General features: G+C 42.7%; 1 protein-coding gene across 6 annotated transcripts in view; it reads right to left on the bottom strand.

Annotated features, from left to right (window-relative positions):
• Positions 1 to 4,245: 4,245 nt before the first annotated feature.
• The window catches only part of RADX (RPA1 related single stranded DNA binding protein, X-linked), a 95,810-nt gene continuing 82,582 nt past the window's right edge, over positions 4,246 to 17,473 (bottom strand). For all 6 annotated transcript variants that reach the window (XM_033945597.1, XM_033945596.1, XM_033945592.1 and 3 more), the window contains exons 14-16: positions 10,694 to 10,990; positions 5,440 to 5,613; positions 4,246 to 5,293 (exon numbers count right to left, since the gene is read on the bottom strand). In XM_033945597.1, coding sequence (XP_033801488.1) covers positions 5,163 to 5,293; positions 5,440 to 5,613; positions 10,694 to 10,990 — 602 coding nt within the window. In that variant the 3' untranslated portion in view covers positions 4,246 to 5,162. The remainder of the gene's footprint in view (positions 5,294 to 5,439; positions 5,614 to 10,693; positions 10,991 to 17,473) is intronic.

Here is a 17,473-nt window from a genome sequence, read left to right as displayed (position 1 = left end):
CCTGAAAATCTGATTGGCCTGGTTTTCCTCCAGGACAGGGTTGGGAATCACTGGTCTAGAGCCTCGATTTCCCAATGGATTAAAATGGCCATTTCCTCCGCTTATGTGGGATCTGGTAAGCAGCTGCCAATCACATTGAAAGTGCGCTTCACTAGAGGAGTCATTACTTCATAGGCGGAGACTTGGGTGATTTTGTCCAAGGAAATTTTGTAGAGCAGCTACTTGGTCTACCCCTCATACCTTTATCAGGTTCTACAGGGTGGATGTAGCAGCCAGGAAAAACAGCACTTTCGGGTCCTCTGTTTTGAAGGTACATACAGCAGGCCCATCCTAGACTCTGGGGACTGCTTTAGGTTAGGTTCTTACCTCAATAATCTTCTTTTTTGTAGATATGTCTAGTGGTCCTGAAGCCCTGCCCTGTCAGTGGGCTTCGCCTGACTTCTGCCTTAAGGTCAGTCCGATTTTGGAGAATTCTCTATCTCCTCAGATGAACTGAGAGGATATAAAAAATCCAAAAGAAAACACTCAAGAATGTAAAGTCTGATTTAAGTCTCTGCTTGATAGCAGGACATGCGAGTAGCTATGAGCTCTACAGTGACGTACCAAGGGGTGGGCAGTCTACCCTGGATGCAGCCCATAAGGGGTGCTCTGATGACTCCTCTGAGGGCCGGTGCTGGGGTAAAGAACTTCTTCCTGGCAGCAGTAACATAGTAGATGACGGCAGATAAAGACCCGAATGGTCCATCGAGTCTGCCCAACCTGATTCAATTAAAATTTTTTTAATTTTTTCTTCTTAGCTATTTCTGGGCAAGAATCCGAAGCTCTACCCGGTACTGTGCTTGGGTTCCTACTGCCGAAATCTCTGTTAAAACCTACTCCAGCCCATCTAAACCCTCCCGGCCACTGAAGCCCTCCCCAGCCCATCCTCCACCAAATGACCATATACAGACACAGACTAAATGGCCACCCCAGCCCATCCTCCACAAAATGGCCATATATACAGATGAAGACCGTGCAAGTCTGCCCAGTACTGGCCTTAGTTTAATTTTTAATATTATTTTCTGATTCTAGATCCTCTGTGTTCATCCCATGCTTCTTTGAACTCAGTCACAGTTTTACTCTCTACCACCTCTCTCGGGAACGCATTCCAGGCATCCACTACCCTCTCCTTAAAGTAGAATTTCCTAACTTGCCCCTGAATCTACCACCCCTCAACCTCAAATTATGTCCTCTGGTTTTACCATTTTCCTTTCTCTGGAAAAGATTTTGCTCTACGTTAATACCCTTCAAGTATTTGAACGTCTGAATCATATCTCCCCTGTCTATCCTTTCCTCTAGGGCAGTGTTCTTCAACCTTTTTACACCCGTGGACCGGCAGAAATAAAAGAATTATTTTGTGGACCGGCAAACTACTAGGACTAAAATTAAAAAACCCCGTTTACGCCCCATCTCCGCGAGCTCGGTCCCCGCAAACCATCTGATTCCATCTGCACAAGCCGCAATTATGATTTTATATTGAACATATTTTATTAAAGTATAAAAAGAAACAATATTCTGAACAATTGTGATTTTATAAATACAAATATACAGAGCACGGACCAACAAAACCCCTGTCTCCCCTCCCCTTCACATATATCCCCTCTATTATCAAGAAAACTGAACAAGCCAAGTTATTATAGAATGCTACATAGAAATATCATGCTAACAGAATACTGCAGTCCCCAGTTATGTCTCTAGCAGGATATATAATTCAAATCTGATATATTCTAATGACAAAATAGAAATAAAATTATTTTTTTCTACCTTTTGTTGTCTCTGGTTTCTGCTTTCATCTTCTTTTCACTCTTTTCCTTCCAGCATCTGCCCGTTCCATCCAATGTCTGCCCTCTCCCCCTTCCATATGTATCTGACTTCTTTCTATGCCCCTCTTCCTTGTCCATCTTCCTCTCTCCTTTTTACATCATTCATTCCAGCTTCACTGCCTTCTTCATTTTTATCTCTCCTACACCAGATCTAGCATCTTTATCCCTCTCTCATTTCTCTGCTGACCCCCTTTCCAGCATCAATGTCTCTCTACTTTCTCATTCCTCTCTCTCCCCTTTCTCTCATCTGATCCCTCCATTCTACCCTGACCCCCTTCCCCTCCTGTAATCTCCCTGCCAGCTGTTTCCTTCCTTTTTTCTTTCTCCCTACCCTTCTTCCTTTTTTTCCTTCTCCCTTCCCTCCTCCCTCTATTCAACATTAACTCTCTTCCCATCCCTTTCCCTCCTCCCTCCCAGCAACATCTCTCCTTCTTCTCCCTTCCCTCCTCCCTCTATCCAACAGTAACTCTCTTCCCATCTCTTTCACTCCTCCCCTCCCAGCAGCATCTCTCCTTCTTCTCCCTTCCCTCCTCCCTCTATCCAACATTAACTCTCTTCCCATACCTTTCCCTCCTCCCCTCCCTGCAGCATCTCTCCTTCTAACTCCCTTCAAGTCCAGTAACAGCTCTCCCTTTTCCAGACCTTCCCAGCCTCCTACAGTGGCTTCCTCCCCTTCCAGCAGCTCTCGGTACTTGCCTGCAGGAAGTTGCCAGTAAATCACTTCCCTGGCAAATTGGAGAGCTGGTGGGAGGGGAGACAGCCACTGTGAAGGCTCTCCAGGATCTTGTTCGCACACGCTGACCATCTCCCTCCACCTGCACCTGAATCTGCAGCTCTCTCCGGTCTAATCGCAACTTCCCCGCGGCCCTCTTCAGCAACTCGGCAGGGGTGGCGATCAAGACACGCTGCCGACCTCGGGACCTTAACTCTCTGAGTCCCGCCTATTTTGTTTCAACTTCCTGTTTCCGAACAGGCGAGACTCAGAGAGGGAAGGCCCCGACGTTGGCAGCCTATCTTGATCGCCTGAGGCTGGGAGGAACATTAGTCGGGAGGAACCGCAGTCGGCAGGAAATTTAACTGCCGTCTTGATCTCGCCGGCCCTGCGCGGACCGGCAGAAATTTTCTGCGGACCGACACCGGTCTGCGGACCGGCGGTTGAAGAACTGTGCTCTAGGGTATACATATTCAGGGCTTCCAGTCTCTCCTATGTCTTCTGGCGCAAGCCTCCTATCATTTTTGTCGCCCTCCTCTGGACCGCTTCAAGTCTTCTTACGTCCTTCGCCAGATATGGTTTCCAAAACTGAACACAATACTCCAAGTGGGGCCTTACCAATGACCTGTACTGGGGCACCACCACCTTCTTCCTTCTACTGGCTATGCCTCTCTTTATACAGCCCAGCATCCTTCTGGCAGCAGCCACTGCCTTGTCACACTGTTTTTTCGCCTTTAGATCTTCGGACAATATCACCCCAAGGTCCCTCTTCCTGTCCGTGCATATCAGCTTCTCTCCTCCCAGCATATACGGTTCCTTCCGATTATTAATCCCCAAATGCATTACTCTGCATTTCTTTGCATTGAATTTTAGTTGCCAGGCATTAGAATGAAAGCAGTGCTTGCAAATAGATTTCATGCATATTAATTGGGGAAATCCTGAAAACCAGACTGGATTGCGGCCCTCGAGGACCGACATTTGACATCCTTGCTTTAGAATAAAGTAGTATTGTAGTTATATTAATAAACATTTATAAATAAAAATATTACCTTATTTCCATTTTCTATTGGACTAATTTCAAAACATTTGTTACTTACTTTTGTAGACTAAAATACTCTTCCTCAGGCAGTGGAATACAAAGTAGGGAGGGGGGGCAGTCTACCCCGGGCGCAACACCTAGGGGGTGCTCCTTCAATCCCTTTTTTTATGGGGGTGGCTAAAAAATGATCGGCCCCGGGTATCACATACTTTAGGTATGCCAGTGGAGTTCTATATAGGCTTAGTGCTGGTTGCACACAGTTTTTGTACCTGTTTTGAATGTTATATTATTAATGAATATGTTTGTTAGAGAGCAGAAGAACTGAATTGTAGTGTCAGGGATTTTTCCTCATTTCCCTCCTTCTGGTTATGTCTTATTACAGTGCTACTTGATTGTTTTTGTATAGACTGAGGTGGCAGAGCAGCTCCCTGAAGGATACAAAACTCTAGCATTCCGGACCACTAGACACACTGCACTACGTAGAATATTAATTTTTAAACTGGAGAGATATGGAAAATAGTGATTAAAAAAAGCAGTAAGTAGGGTATGTTCAAATGCTCTTCCGTCCCTTTCTTGTACTACTGTTTTAAAATTAACATTTATACTAAACACGAAAATAGGACTGCGCATGCGCGAGTTAGCCTTTTATTATATAGGATAAGAAATGGATTTTTCATTCAATTCAAAGCAATTTCCAAAATACACCAAACAATAAAACAGTCAATATTGTAATCAAATGTAATTCAGTTGGTATTATTTCTCAAGTTCTGGAGGTACAGTGAGCTCTCAATAATAATTTATAATGAACAACTTTGAAATAAGATTATCCATGCTTTGCTTGAAAAATGTTTTCATTATCGATGACAAAATCTAAGACATGATGCTGAAACTGTCACATTTTATTTTAAGCCTTAAATTATTTAAAATGAGTAAAAATACATCTTTTCTTTACATGTTTTAAAAAAATTACTGACTATATACACATGTATATATTTACATAACAGATTAATACTACATAGTAGTTTAAGTCAAGAACATAATTTAGAGCTGCATCATTGCTTTACTTGTTCCATTATTTTAAATGAAATGGTTATTCACGGAAACATCTCCAATTCTAATATAGGGCTCCTTTTATGAAGCTGTGCTAGCGGGTTTAACGTGCGTGACTTTTTATCACGCGCTAACTCCCGCGCTGGCTTACAAACTACCGCCTGCTCAAGAGGAGGCGGTAGCGGCTAGCGGTTTAGCGCGCAGTATTACGCACGTTAAACCGCTACCGTGCCTTCGTAAAAGGAGCCCATAAACATTTAGCATTGGTCTTCCTCTGTAATTTTAACCTAAATCTTTTTATCATTCACCAATTTTAAAAGGGTGGAAAATCCCACCAGTAAGCATGACATATCAACCTCTTCTGCCTCTTCACAATATGACCTCTTATATACAAAACAAATGATAAATTAAATAACACTTCTTCTAATTGCAAAATAAATCATATGCACTCATATTAAACTAGCACAGTCCTGATGCACATGAATCTTCATGCAACAGTTCAAGGTGGCTTTGTTGGCTTATATATTCTGTTTAGAAAGACTTCTACTTTATCGCCACCCAAATGACAGATGTCCAGGATGCAGATGACGTGTAGCTTGTCCAGGTCACTGGCTGCTTTCACAGTTTCAGCTAGAAACCAAACAGAGATAACTGTATGAATGAAACATCGGTACCTGGCTGATTCCTGGTTATTTCTATGGGTCAATCTCAGGTGGCAATGTCTCAACCCCTTTCCTCATCAAATATGTTCTGTAAAAATGAACATCAGTTCTTACCCCAGAGTGGAAATTCATAGGATAATCCTCTATGACTATTTTTGTTAAGTCGACAGGTTAAGCTGGATGACAATAGAGATTCATTGTGAATGCACTTGGTGCCAAATATCTGAGCATCTTCAGAACAGAATACAGGCAGAAAAGCAGCATGGATGGCAACTTTGTGATTTATTCCTGTTAAAAAGAAAGAATAACTTTAGAAAACATTTTTCATCTCTAATTCACAGGCTCATCTGCAATCATCTTGCTACTGCATTTAAATCTGCAATCTTGCTCTTGTAAGGAGTTCTCAAACCACTCTCAGAATATACCCAACCAGTTAGGTTTTCACGATATCCACAAGAGATAAAGTTGCATGCATATTTCTCATGTCTACTTTTTTAAGGGTATCCTGAAAATGTGATTGGCTAATCGTGACCTGTGGACTGGGTTGAGAACCACTGCTTTAAGCCCATGATGCTTTGCTTAACATGAATGGTGAGAGCTTTAGGGGCTGTGGGAAGACTGGAAGAATTCTGCAAGATGATGAGTCAGCATCTATTTTGCTGTGCTCCTGATTTTCTAGTATAAAAAGTTTCTGAAACTACTTTCCAGTTCCTAGGTTCTGGCATATTAGATTATGTAAAGCACCATAAGAGATTTTCCTGGAATTCTGGGATGACTTAAAGTAAAAACTATATGATATGATATTGATAGACTCAATAAAGTAAAAGCTATATGATACTTAATGTAAATGAACGAGGAAAGAAAATTGCTCCTTGTATTGTAGGATAAAGACATCAGCTGTTGGGTTGTGGAAGTCAACCACGTTTATCTCCTCCTTGATAAGGTCTCCTCCAGTGAATAAATTGGAGCAGGAGATCTTGCTGCAAATTCATAGCATAAATGAATTCACTAACACACTGAATTACCTGTGGATATGGACTTTGAAAATACTTTTGCCTCAGTAAATAACCACCACCAAAACAAAGAAGGGCAAGTGACATGTCAATCCAAGTACCGGTAAATAATCCAAAATCTTTATTAAAATATAAAACCTATTAGAAAGTCCCAACAAGGTTCCAAGTTTTGGCAACTGAGAGTTACCTTCTTCAGGGAATAATCAATAAGACATCTAATATTGAGGTGCTCAGCAAGTAGACTCCTTAGAGTGCAGAAATAAAGAGGTGTTTAGAAGGAGGGGGGGGAGCACTTTTCACAAGCCAACCATGCCTCTACTAAAGAAACAGAGGGTTAGCAGAAAGCAACCAAAGTTACATGGAGAGAGTGCTACAGCCAGAAAACTGCCAGTGAAGCACTAACGCTGAGACAGCGAGAACCTAACAGTCTGATGGAAAAACGATGGGAAAGGGGATGTTGACAGGTGAATAGCAAAGATCCAAAAAACAAAAGGGAGAATAACCTTTACAAAATCACATGAACCCTCCCTCCCCAATTCTGCCTCACTCAACTTAGCACCAGTAACTCAACATAAAAATATGCCAATACTATAGGAACAGGCCTCGGCGTCAAGAATTCCCAACAAGAAATAAGTTCCAAACTTGGATGCTACAGCAGTATGATCATCAGTTATAAACTCCCTTTTAATGGAAAATATAGTCTTATTCCAAAATTGGCATTCCATTTTATTACTTACAAGTAGAGAAAGCAACAAAACATAAATATCAATAAACCCTACTTATTAATAATCTTCTCCAACATGGAGCAACCCAGAAATAAGTGGATCAGTATAAGGTCTCATGGATTGTCTCGTAGAAACAAACATGATGGCAGATAAAGGCCAAATGGCCCATCCAGTCTGCCCATCTGTAGTAACCATTATCTCTTCCTCTCTCTAAGAGATCCCACGTGCCTATCCCAATGGTTTAAGCTGAAAGGAGCAATAAAAATGGCTACTGACCTTTATGTGAAGAAAATAAATAAAAAGAGAAAAAAGAAACTGATATGGTTCTCCAAACTAGTGGCAGAGAAAATAAAGGCAAGAGAGATGGTGTTCCTGAAATATTAAAAAACCCCCAAGAGGAGTACAGGACTACCAGGTGAAGCTGAAAGAAGCCAAGAGATATACATCTGGCGGAAGAGCAAATGGCTAAAAATGCAAAAAAGGGAGACAAAATTTTTTCAGATATATTAATGAAAGGAGGAAGATGAAAAGTGGAATTGCAAAACTAAAAGATGCTAAAAAAAAAAAAACCACCCTGCTCACATTCTTTATTTCTGCACTTGACACCTTATAAAAAAGGATATTGCTCCTCCCCCTTTATTTCCTGAAGTGTCCAACAATGCCACCACATTATTTTCTGCTGAGATACCCCTCCTGGCGCAAATTGAGAAATTCCTTGCTTTGCCTACCTCTCTCAACTGTCTCCCCTCCTCCACTGATTGAATCACATGAGAGGTGATTTACCCCTCATCTCATCCTCACTGCCTCTTTACAATGCTGATACTCTACCTTCGTGCATGTCCCTCTGCTCTCTAGACTGGTCCACAACCAGGCTTCTTCTCAGTTTCCCTTCCCCTTCCACTGTTATGACTCTCTTACTTTCCTTCCTGCTGATATTAACCATCCCCAATCTTTCCCTTCTCCCTAAGCCACTGAACACCTTTAACACTTCACCCTTCACTCTTTAAACCCACTACTTCTCCCTTCCTCTTATCCTCTACCCTCTTCTCCACTCTAAAGATCCTACGCGTTCTTCCTCTCAGTTCACAGGGTTATCAGATTTTACTTTAACCACACCCTCATCACCTCACGCTTAGGCTACTGCAATTCGCTACTCTCAGGCCTTCCACTTAGCCATCTTGCTCCCCTCTAATCTGTCCAGAATTCAGTTGCACAACTCATATTCCAGGAGAGTCACTTTACTCACGTTACCCCTCTCCTAAGTTACTTTATTGGCTTCCCATCTGTTTCTGAATAGAATTCAAACTCCTCTTACTTACCTACAATGCACTCACTCAGCTGCACCTATTTCTCCTCAATTATCTCCCCCTATGATCCCCCCCACATGAGCTCTGCTCAGCTGGAAAGTCCCTCCCTTTCTGTGCCCTTCTCTTCGGCTGCCAACTCTAGATTCTGTCCCTTCTGCCTTGTTGCGCCTTATGATTGAACAAGCTACTTGAATCCCTACTGCAGGCTCCATCTCTGGCAGTGTTCAAGGCCCAGTTAAAAGCCCAACTCTTTGAGAATGCTTTCAACTTCTCTCACCTTGGGTACTGTATCCCCAACTCTATATGTCATGTCTGTCTGTCCAAGTTAGATTGTAAGCTCTTCTGAGTAGGGACAGTCTATAAATGTCAAAATGTACAGCGCTGCGTGATAAGTAGTAGTAGTGGGATAGCAAGTGCAGGCAAACTGCTCTCAGATGTGTTTCTTGGATAAAGATGATTCTCCAAAAATACCATTCAAATCAGTTCACAATCGTAAGTCAAAAATTATTAAAAAGAAAGAAGAAAAAAAACAACTGCTCTCCTTTGCTTCTGAGGTTTCAGGCTCACAATAAATTCAATGGCAGTTGCATAGTTTTGCTGGTAGTGCCAGAGATCAGAGCTAGCTTTATTTTTTGTTTGATAAACCTTTATTTCTATGCTTTCAACTATCCTGGCATGGCAACTGCACTACTTCATAATTGAATTTAGAACTCTGGACCAGATTCTGTAATTGGCGCCTGAGGTTAGGTGCCTATTGCATGTCAATCACACACAGACATCCATTACGGAATCACGCTTAGCGGTGCTTAACTCAAAACTTAAGACACCTGTAATATAAGCCAGGGTTTTAAAGGCCTACATTATAGGCGTTTAAGGGCTAGATTCACAAAGTGTTTGCGAGCCCTTTGCAACCAGATTTCCCTCTAACCCCATTCACTAATGCCTGTAGCGATCCGATCCCGATCCTCCCATGCAAATTAGCAAAACCCCATGCAAAATAGTCAAGCGATTGATTCACTAACAATTGCTTGGCTATTTTGAATCGGGTTTTACTAATGGCAAACTCGACTGCTGCAGACCTATCGGTAACTGAGTTATCACACGCAAAATATCTGCCCCTTAAAAAAAAATAATAAAAGACAGGCAGGCCTGTCAAAAAAACATGCCCTCCCCACACAAACGCACCCCTCCCCAAAGAAAAAAGCAGGAGGGATGCCAACTCCCTCCTGCCACCAACCGACACCCCCCGACCTGCACGGCCCTCACCCTGCCTCCCTGTAACCGGCACGACCCTTGCCCTCATCCCCCTCCCCCACCCCTGACTGGCACGGCCCACCCCCAGCAACAAAAAGTTGGGAACAGGAGGGGTGCTAGGTCCCTCCTGCTCCGTAGGCCTCCCAACCCGCAACCCAGCCAGGCACCCAAGTACCTCTATGTTGGAAGCAGGGTGCTAAGTCCCTCCTGCTCCTTTGACTCCATCGATGCGTCTGGATGGGCCTTAGGCCCCGACCCAGTGCATCATGTGATGCACAGGGAGGAGCCTAAGGCCTTGATTGGCTCACATGCCTCTGGCTCCTCCCCCCTTGGGAGGGGCCTGAGGCGCCTTAGCCAATCAAGGCCTTCCTAAGGAAGTCCTTGATTGGCTCAAGTGCCTCAGGCCAGCAGATGGGGGCATTCCTCTGATCGCCCTCATCTGCATTTTGCAGTTTTGTGAATTCGTCAGACCTGAATCTAGCCCTAAGTGTTATTTTTTTCAATTATGAGCTTGTTAAAGCTCATTATTGAATCCAATTTACTAAAGCCAATTTACTAATTAACACCCCCTTTTATGAAGCAGTGTTAACGTTTATCACCGGCCATGGCAGTAAAAGCTCCGATGCTCATAGAATTCCTATGAGCAATGGAGCTTTTATCGCCGTGGCCTGTGATAAAAAAAACCCTAACATGGCTTCATAAAAGGGGAGGGGGGTAAGTTAGGTGCCTAATAAAATTTCCACCTCTGTAACTATACACAAGAGAATCCACACTCACAGTGTAAATGAAGAAATTAATCAATCTATTTATTTCACCAAACAGCCAAGCTTTTAATTTGTAATTCTCATTAATTACTAGCTCACTTCTAGAAACGAATCTAGTAATGGTTAACTGTGAATGGATTTAATGTATGGTCTTGCTTACATTAACGCTAGTGTAATGAACTAAAATGTGTATTTGCCTTTATTTGAAAATATATAGAAGGTAAAAAATTAGGACTGCCATTTTCAAGTACAAACAAAAAAAGATTTACTATTTAAGTAATTTTATAATAAAACTCGTTACTTACCAAGTATCGTCAGCTTATAGTGTCCAAGACTGGTGGCAGCCTGGAATTCATGCATTTCTTTATTTGAACTGTATACTTTTGGTGAGTATTTTCCTGGATAAAGATTATATTGCTGCATAAGGATCTCTTTATGCACATAATCAAATTTTCTTGGCATACTTTCAGGGAAAATATGACTGTACTGTAAATGTTCTATTAAGTTGTCCTTCACCTCTGACCAAAGCTCGCTTTCCCATGAATGGTTGGAAGCATCTAGTATTCTTTTCTCCACAGATGCTTCACTTTGTTCAAATTCCTCTGCAAATATATATAAACAATAAGTTCATCTCTAATCTGATAAGATTAAACAAGTACAAAAGCTTGGTAAACATTACTCAAAACAAACAGGAATCCTATGCATAAAAGTGAATTAGAATTCTAGGAAATGGTGGTAGTGGAAAGGATATATTTTTACACTGCCATGTGGAGACTAGTACAAAAATCACAGGCAGAGTTGATTAAAGAATAGTAACAGGGAAGGCAACAGATTTATACATGCTGTCTCCAAACAAAACCATCCCTTCAGTGCAGAGGAAACTGCAGAGATTTCAAAACTCACCCTCTTCCATACTTTTTTTTTGAACCGGCAAAAAGATGATAGGGGGAAAAAAACAGAGCCCTCTAGGCTTGCCTCTGTACAGCCTGTAATATCACCCTCTTGCTCAGCTGGGAACCAGCTGGACCAGGAGCTAGTTTGCCTAATTAGCCTGGGAGCAGCAGGGCATAAAAATACACATTCTGAATTGTAGTACCTGCACATAAAGCTAATAGAGTACCTGATACAAAAAAATTGTACACTGCTTTTTTTAAATATCTTTATTCATTTTGAAGCCATAAATAAGTGCAACAAATTATACAATCATATTACACTATAAAAGCACTTAGATTCAACCAAAATTATAGTCTATGACAAATAGATATATGACCCTCCCATATTTATATTCAAAAATTGCACTCAAATGAAATTATTAAAAATATTTTCCACCCCTCCCTCCCACCCCGGACGTACAGGATCAAAGGGCAAAATCAACAATCACTCTTTGCAAAATTTTGTCAATGGCTCCCAAATATCCACAAACTTCTTATAACGTCCCTGTTGTATAGCCATAGCACGTTCCATTTTAAAGACGTGACAGAGAGACTCCCACCAAAAGGTATAGTTCAATCGATCCCAGTTTTTCCAATTCCTTAAAATAAGCTGTATGGCAACCCCTGTCATAATAAAGAGAAGTTTGTTATTGTGAGATGATATTTGGCTTTTAGCTCTCATCAAAGTGCCAAATAGCACAGTGTCATATGTTAGTGCCACTGGATTTTTCTTTACTTTATTCACCTGATCCCAAATGGATCTCCAAAATTGAAGTATCAAGGGACAATAAAATAATAAATGTTCTAGTGTCCCAGGTTCAAGATGACAGTGCCAACACCTATTAGACTTGGAACTATCTAATTTCTGTAATCTAACTGGAGTCCAAAATGCTCTATGTAACAAAAAAAAAACCCACGTTTGTCTCATAGATGCAGACACCATACATCTCAACCTCTAACTTTGTACACTGCTTTTAAGTTCTCCAAGATAGGGCGGTATATAAAATGACAATAAAGCACAGTTACTTACCATGACAGGTGTTATCCGGGGACAGCAGGCAGATATTCTCACATGTGTGTGATGTCATGCACGGAGCCCAGTACAGACAATATCAAAAGTGAACTGTCACTAAGTTTTAAGAAACTTTGTGACTGCCCGCAGCACGCATGCACCTTCCCGCCCGATGTAGGCTCACGGTTCCTCAGTTTGGTAAGCAAGCTAAGAAGCCAACCAGAGGAAGTGAGAGGGATGTGAGAATATCTGCCTGCTATCCCTGGATAACATTTGTTATGGTAACTGCTTTATCCTAGGGATTAGAGAATGACATGGAGACAAATTTTTCCCCGTCCCCATGGGAACTAATTTTCCTGTCTCAGCGAGTTCTTTTCCTGTCCCTGCCCCATTCCTGCACGCTCCGTCCTCATCTGCACAAGCAACACTTTAAAATCATAAGTGTCCGAGGCTTGGGTGGTTAAGGCGTAGCTTATAGGAATAGGGCAGGGTCAGCGACAAAACTCACAGGGATGGGGAAATTGAGTTCCTGCGGGGATGGGGACATTCTCTATTGTGAATCTCGGTCTATCCTCTGGTGTTGTTCCATCTTCTTGGAAAATTGCAGAAGTATCACCATTTCTGAAAAACCCAAAGGTTATAGGTTATCTTTCAGAAAATGTTCGACCAATATCAAATTTCTGTATTATTTCTAAAATAACAGAGAAAATAGTTTTTGACCAGCTTATGGACTTTGTAGATAAAAAACTGATTTTACATCCCCAACAGGCTGGTTTTAGAACGCACCATAGTACAGAAACAACCATTACAGCTTTGAACAGTGAACTACACTCTAGTCTTGATGCAGGAAAAATTGTTTTACTTGTATCACTCGACCTTTCGGCTGCCTTTGATCTGGTTTGTCATTCATAACTTATTTTGCAGTTAATATCTGTAGGTATTTCTGATACAGTCTTAGCCTGGTTTAAATCATTCTTTTCGAATTGTAAATTCTGAGTCAATACCTCCATCAATTCTTCCTCCTCTCTTTTCGATCTGGACTGTGGAGTTCCGCAAGGATCTGCCCTGTCCCCATTGCTGTTCAATATATTTCTTAGTCCTTTTGTCACGCTGATTTAGGATTTCAACGTTAAGGCATTCATCTATGCCAATAACATTCTTCTGGTCTTCCCTGTTCTCTCATCAAATATAGATTTAACTCTGCTTCAACAATGCACTTCTGCGATCTCAAGATGGCTGAAGGCACACGGAATGCTTCACCAAGGCACACGGAATGCTTCACCAAGGCACACGGAATGCTTCAACAAGGCACACGGAATGCTTCAACAAGGCACACGGAATGCTTCAACAAGGCACACGGAATGCTTCAACAAGGCACACGGAATGCTTCAACAAGGCACACGGAATGCTTCAACAAGGCACACGGAATGCTTCAACAAGGCACACGGAATGCTTCAACAAGGCACACGGAATGCTTCAACAAGGCACACGGAATGCTTCAACAAGGCACACGGAATGCTTCAACAAGGCACACGGAATGCTTCAACAAGGCACACGGAATGCTTCAACAAGGCACACGGAATGCTTCAACAAGGCACACAGAATGCTTCAACAAGGCACATGGAATGCTTCAACAAGGCACTTCTGCGAATCTCAAGATGGCTGAAGGCACATGAAATGATCTTGAATCCTTCTAAAACAACTGTTTTTGGATCACCAGTCTTTTACTGGTACCAAAATCTAATATTCACCTATTTGACATAGATCTGTCCCTGATAACATGTTTTCGCTATCTTGGAGTCTATTTCGATTCTGCATTGAATTTTGATTAACAGATCTCACAGGTAATCAAAAAAGGCTCTTACTGGCTTAGGCAAATTAGATTCTTTGGTTCTGTTCGAGACTTTGGTGCACAGCATACTTTCGTTCATGCATTTGCCTTATCGAAAATAGATTACTGCAATACAGTTTAATGCGGTATAACGTCATCAAACTTATACAGCCTAGACACTTCAAAATTCAGCAGCACATTTCCTCTGTAAAGCTAGATTATATGATCATGTCACCCTGCTATTAAACTAACTGCACTGCTCCCTGTGCGATTTAGATGCCAATCCAAAATTTTGTGCCTAATGTTCAAAGCGCTCTACTATTCTCAACCGGTTTACTTAGCATCCACCACTCTACCATACACGCCTTCCCATGCACTTAGGTCAATTGACACAAGCAGACTAGTTCTCCCCTCTCCCAAACTAACCCATTATGAATCTACATGAAAATCAGCTTATTATTTTATCTCACCTTTTCTATGGAATAACTTGCAACCTCCGATTAGGGTGGAACGATCTTTACCCAAATTTAAGATTCTTTTAAAAACGCATTAAAAAAAAAATAGCTTTTAACTGTTCCCTTCAGGAGGGCTGATCTGGATAAGATAACACAACTGGTTTTTATGCATGACTGATTACTTGTATGTATGTGTTATTGGTCACTTGTATGAAAGTAGACTTTACTATAATTTTATGGCGTTCCTTTCCTCTGTTCTTTGCTTTTGAATTGTAAGCCACCTAGACCTTTTGCATTGGTGGGATATCAAATGAACAATAAACATACTATGTAGTGGCGGGTGAAGAGTGCCACACTAGCCAATCTGTCATTCACCCTGCACAGGCCATAATGCACCACATCCATGTTCATAACAAATAAGAATTTGAACCATCTTCCTATTTAAAATAATTTATAACCCAATCATTATAAATTCAAAGTAATGAATAGGAAACAAATAGATGTAATAAAATATGGATAGATGAAACTATAAATAAGACTACATAATTAATACAAAATAATTTAATCCCTAAGCAGACTAAAAAGCACAGTTACTTACCGTAACAGGTGTTATCCAGGGACAGTAGGCAGATATTCTTAACGTATGGGTGATGTCACCGAAGGAGCCCCGGTACGGACCTTTTTAACTAGAAAGTTCTAGTTGGCCGCACCGCGCATGCGCGAGTGCCTTCCCGCCCGACGGAGGAGTGCGTGGTCCCCAGTTAAGATAAGCCAGCTAAGAAGCCAACCCGGGGAGGAGGGTGGAACGTAAGAATATCTGCCTGCTGTCCCTGGATAACACCTGTTACGGTAAGTAACTGTGCTTTATCCCAGGACAAGCAGGCAGCATATTCTTAACGTATGGGTGACCTCCAAGCTAACAGAGAGGGAGGAGGGATGGTTGGCCATTAGGAAAATAAATTTTGTAACACAGATTGGCCGAAGAGTCCATCCCGTCTGGAGAAGGCATCCAGACAGTAGTGAGTAGTGAACGTGTGAACTGAGGACCAAGTGGCAGCCTTGCAGATTTCCTCGATAGGTGTGGAGCGTAGGAAAGCCACAGAAGCAGCCATAGCTCTGACCCTGTGGGCTGTGACAGCACCTTCCAGTGAGAGACCGGCCCGAGCATAACAGAACGCAATGCAGGCAGCAAGCCAGTTGGAAAGCGTCCGTTTAGCCCTTTCAGGACCATAAGGATCGTAGGCCAATTTTTGTGGTTTTGACGACATTTTTATGGTAAAAAGGGCTTGCAGATGCCAAAAAATTGATTTTTTTTGTGAAATATCATTATTTTTATTTAAAAAAATCACACTTCTGGCTTATGGACAGTGTGGCAAGTGAATCTTCTCGTCAATCTAGCAACGACGCTAATGAATGAATGTCGGAACCAGTTTGTTTACATAAAGGCAGTATCATATGGAATCCGTACATATCAAATTTAGAACTGTAGACTATCCCAATCAAAATGTATAGGATTTTAAAGTTATGGGACAAATATGTCCCTTGGTCCTGAAAGGGTTAGAGACAGGACGACCTAGACGGTTAGGATCGAAGGTCAGAAAGAGCTGAGGAGACGAGCGGTGAGCCCTGGTACGATCAAGGTAGTATGCAAGGGCACGCTTACAATCCAGCGAGTGTAACGCCTGTTCCCCAGGATGGGAATGGGGCTTAGGGAAGAAAACAGGCAATACAATGGACTGGTTGAGGTGGAAGTCCGAGACCACCTTAGGCAGAAATTTAGGATGGGTACGCAGAACCACCTTGTCATGGTGAAAAACAGTGAAAGGTGGGTCGGCAACCAGTGCATGCAGCTCACTAACCCTCCTGGCAGAGGTGATGGCAATGAGGAAAAGCACCTTCCACGTAAGAAATTTGAGTGAAGTTGTGGCAAGAGGCTCAAATGGAGGTTTCATGAGGGCTGATAGAACCACATTCAGGTCCCAGACGACTGGAGGAGGCTTCAGAGGTGGTTTGACATTGAAGAGGCCTCTCATGAACCGGGAAACCAGGGGATGAGCCGTAAGAGGTTTTCCGAGGATAGGCTCATGAAACGCAGTGATGGCACTGAGGTGGACTCTGATTGAGGTCGACTTGAGGCCAGCGTCGGAGAGAGAGAGCAAATAGTCCAGTACAGTTTCCATCGCCAGTGAGGTGGGATTGTGATGATGAAGGAGACACCAAGAGGAGAACCGGGTCCACTTCTGATGGTAACATTGGAGGGTGGCCGGTTTCCTGGAAGCATCCAAAATACGACGGACAGGCTGAGACAGATTCTCTGGAGAGGTCAGCCCGAGAGAAACCAAGCTGTCAGGTGGAGCGAGGACAGATTGGGATGTAGTAGAGACTGATGCTGCTGTGTAAGTAGAGTAGGAAACACAGGAAGAGGAATGGGCTCCCTGGAGTTGAGCTGAAGCAGGAGGGAGAACCAGTGTTGGCGAGGCCACCGAGGGACGATGAGGATCATGGTGGCTCTGTCCCTGCGGAGTTTGAAGAGCGTCCGCAACATCAGAGGTAGGGGAGGAAAGGCATAGAGGAACCGATCCGTCCAGTCGAGCAGGAATGCATCCGGGGCCAGACGATGAGGAGAGAAGAGTCTGGAACAGAACTGGGGCAGCTGATGGTTGTGAGGAGCTGCAAAGAGATCCACCTGAGGAGTGCCCCAGAGAGCAAAGATGGAGTGGAGTGTGGGAGGATCCAGGGTCCACTCGTGAGGTTGAAGGATGCGGCTGAGATTGTCGGCCAGGGAGTTCTGTTCGCCCTGGATATAGACAGCCTTGAGGAAGAGACTGTGGGCCGTGGCCCAGGTCCAGATGCGG

Source organism: Geotrypetes seraphini, chromosome 5 (genome assembly GCF_902459505.1).
Source record: "Geotrypetes seraphini chromosome 5, aGeoSer1.1, whole genome shotgun sequence".
Taxonomy (NCBI): Eukaryota; Metazoa; Chordata; class Amphibia; order Gymnophiona; family Dermophiidae; genus Geotrypetes; species Geotrypetes seraphini.
This window is presented reverse-complemented; position numbering and strand designations above follow the sequence as displayed.